The 2,153-nt window shown below is 51.5% G+C and overlaps 1 protein-coding gene across 1 annotated transcript; it reads right to left on the bottom strand.

Moving 5' to 3' along the window:
* Positions 1 to 217: 217 nt before the first annotated feature.
* On the bottom strand, positions 218 to 961 carry LOC106324043 (serine/arginine repetitive matrix protein 1-like). The gene has a single exon (XM_013762070.1). The coding sequence runs from the start codon at positions 959 to 961 to the stop codon at positions 218 to 220; it is 744 nt and encodes a 247-aa protein (XP_013617524.1).
* Between the last annotated feature and the right edge of the window lie 1,192 nt (positions 962 to 2,153).

The raw sequence follows: 2,153 nt of genomic DNA, 5'->3' as shown, positions 1-2,153 counted from the left end.
TCGTATTTCTCGACGAGATAGTTCATGCTCCCATCACTCTGCAAAAACGATAGAAGAAGCTCGCTAAGTCTAGGGAATATCATTTTTGGTCGACAAAAAGAAAGAAAGGGAGAGCGCATTACCCGCGTCCTAGTAAAAGCATCATCAATGTATTCATCCTTGAAGTAAAGATCCCCTATCGGCGGGAGCTCCATCGTCCCGCCACGGATTTGGCGCGTCAGCTCTGCGCATTGGAGGGGTTAAAGACCAGGAGAGTCTTCTCCTCGTACGAGAACTGCACGCGGTCTGGGAACTCAACCCTCGCCCTCTTTGCGAGCGAACCTCCAGACTGAGAACCTCCTCTCGCTGCCGAGACAGGAGTAATCCTTTCACTCGCAGCAGAATTAGCCCTCTCACTCGCAGCCGACTCGCTCCAAGGTTCACCTCCAGACGCCGAGGCCCTCTTTCTTTTCTCGGAGGGGGTTTCGGAAGAAGGGCTCCCTCCCCTTGCATTATCGCTAGAAAGGGCCCCATCGACAGACGTATGTGCCTTATTCTCGACAGATCTGCTGCTCGCCTTCTTTTTAGGCCGTCCTTCGGGCACTTCCTCATTTGGACAAGTCTTCGAAGGGCCATCAGCATTACCTTCTCGCTCCCCAGCAGACTCCTCCCGAGATCTCTTCTTTCCTCCCTTCTTCTTCTTCTTCCTCGAATCTTTAAAAGCTTGGGCGGACGACGGGGCTCCTTCGAGAGAAGCGTTCTCATCAAGGGGCGCAGATTGATGCCCTTCAGCGGCAGTTTTCTTCGCCTTTGTTTTCTTAGTCGTCTTCGTTTTTGGACGTGGAGCGGACGGCTCCACATTTACATTCTCGTTGGCCGGGCTAGGCTCGACCGTTCCCGAAGTAGCAGCACTAGATGGCTTCTTCGAGAGAAACTGTAGCTTCCCCTTCAGTAGGGCACTCAAGTCCGGGACTCCCTCCATCTCTCTAGCTTTGTTTAGCAGTTTCGGTTATTTCCGAGTAAACAGAGAGTGACACAATTTACGTGGACCAGGAACACAAGGAAGTCTCGACTCCCAATCAACTGCAAAGGACGACCAAAATATAAGATCAGTACGAATCATCAACCAATTATGACGGCTAAACTCGAAGAAGATCCTCGCGACAGACTTACCTCTTGCAATTCTAGCCTGTTGACGACGTATCCACTCTCGACTGAGATCCGGCCAACGAAGGTGGCTGTGCGCTGCAATTGCCTGAGGACTCTCAAAGAATTTCTCCGGGTATACGATTGTAGTCGGATGGCGAACTGCAAAACAAAGAGGAAACGGTTAGAACCAGCGAGTAAAACACGACTCCAACGGTTAATTTCTACGAAGTTTTTTATTCCAGAGAATGCGGTAGTCGTCCCCGGGTGGCTCTTCGAAAGCATGTTCTTCAGACTTGATGTAGAAGTACGAACGCTGCCAATCTTTCGTCTTGTTTGGATAACCAGTCAAGACGTTGTAGTTGGAGCGCATCTTTACCGAGAAAACCCCGTTCGGCTCAGCCTTCGTGAAAGTCAGCTCCTCGAACACTCTCACACTCATCGAGATGTCTATCTCCGCTGCCAAAACCATCAGCATGACAGCGATGCGCAACGACCCATTCAACAGCTGAGGGATCGCGATATCTCGACGAAATGCGTATGACATCACCAACCACGGGATTGGAAACCAGAGTTTCGTATGATCTCCAAAGTAGGACTCATACACGCATTGATAACCAACTGGAGGCGGCCAGGGCCGTTGCTCCGTAGAAGGGATGATGTACGTAACTCCAGCGCCGCCGTTCTTCCTTAACAAATCTTTCACCGTCTTGTGAGAGGAGCAAGTGCTGAAAACATTCTTCCATGATTGTCCTTTGGCTCGTGGGTCCCGTAGCGCTTCAGACGGCAGCAGAGGAAGCTCCTCGAAGATCCCACCAGGGTGATAGATCGTAGGCCGGCAATCCGTCTGATCAAAGTGAATCCTCCGACGAGCCTGTCTCAAAGGCCTTGGAACTTGGCTTAATGCTCCAGAACCGCCACGTTCCGAACTTCCCGAGCCGTCACGTCGATCTTCTCGGCCATCGCTCCCAATATCCTTACTACTGATCGCGTCACTACTTCTACCAACCTCGACCGGACCAGCGGCT

This window comes from Brassica oleracea, chromosome C2, assembly GCF_000695525.1.
Source record: "Brassica oleracea var. oleracea cultivar TO1000 chromosome C2, BOL, whole genome shotgun sequence".
Classification (NCBI taxonomy): domain Eukaryota; kingdom Viridiplantae; phylum Streptophyta; class Magnoliopsida; order Brassicales; family Brassicaceae; genus Brassica; species Brassica oleracea.
Note: the sequence above shows the minus strand (reverse complement) of the source record. Positions and strands in the feature narration are given on the sequence as shown.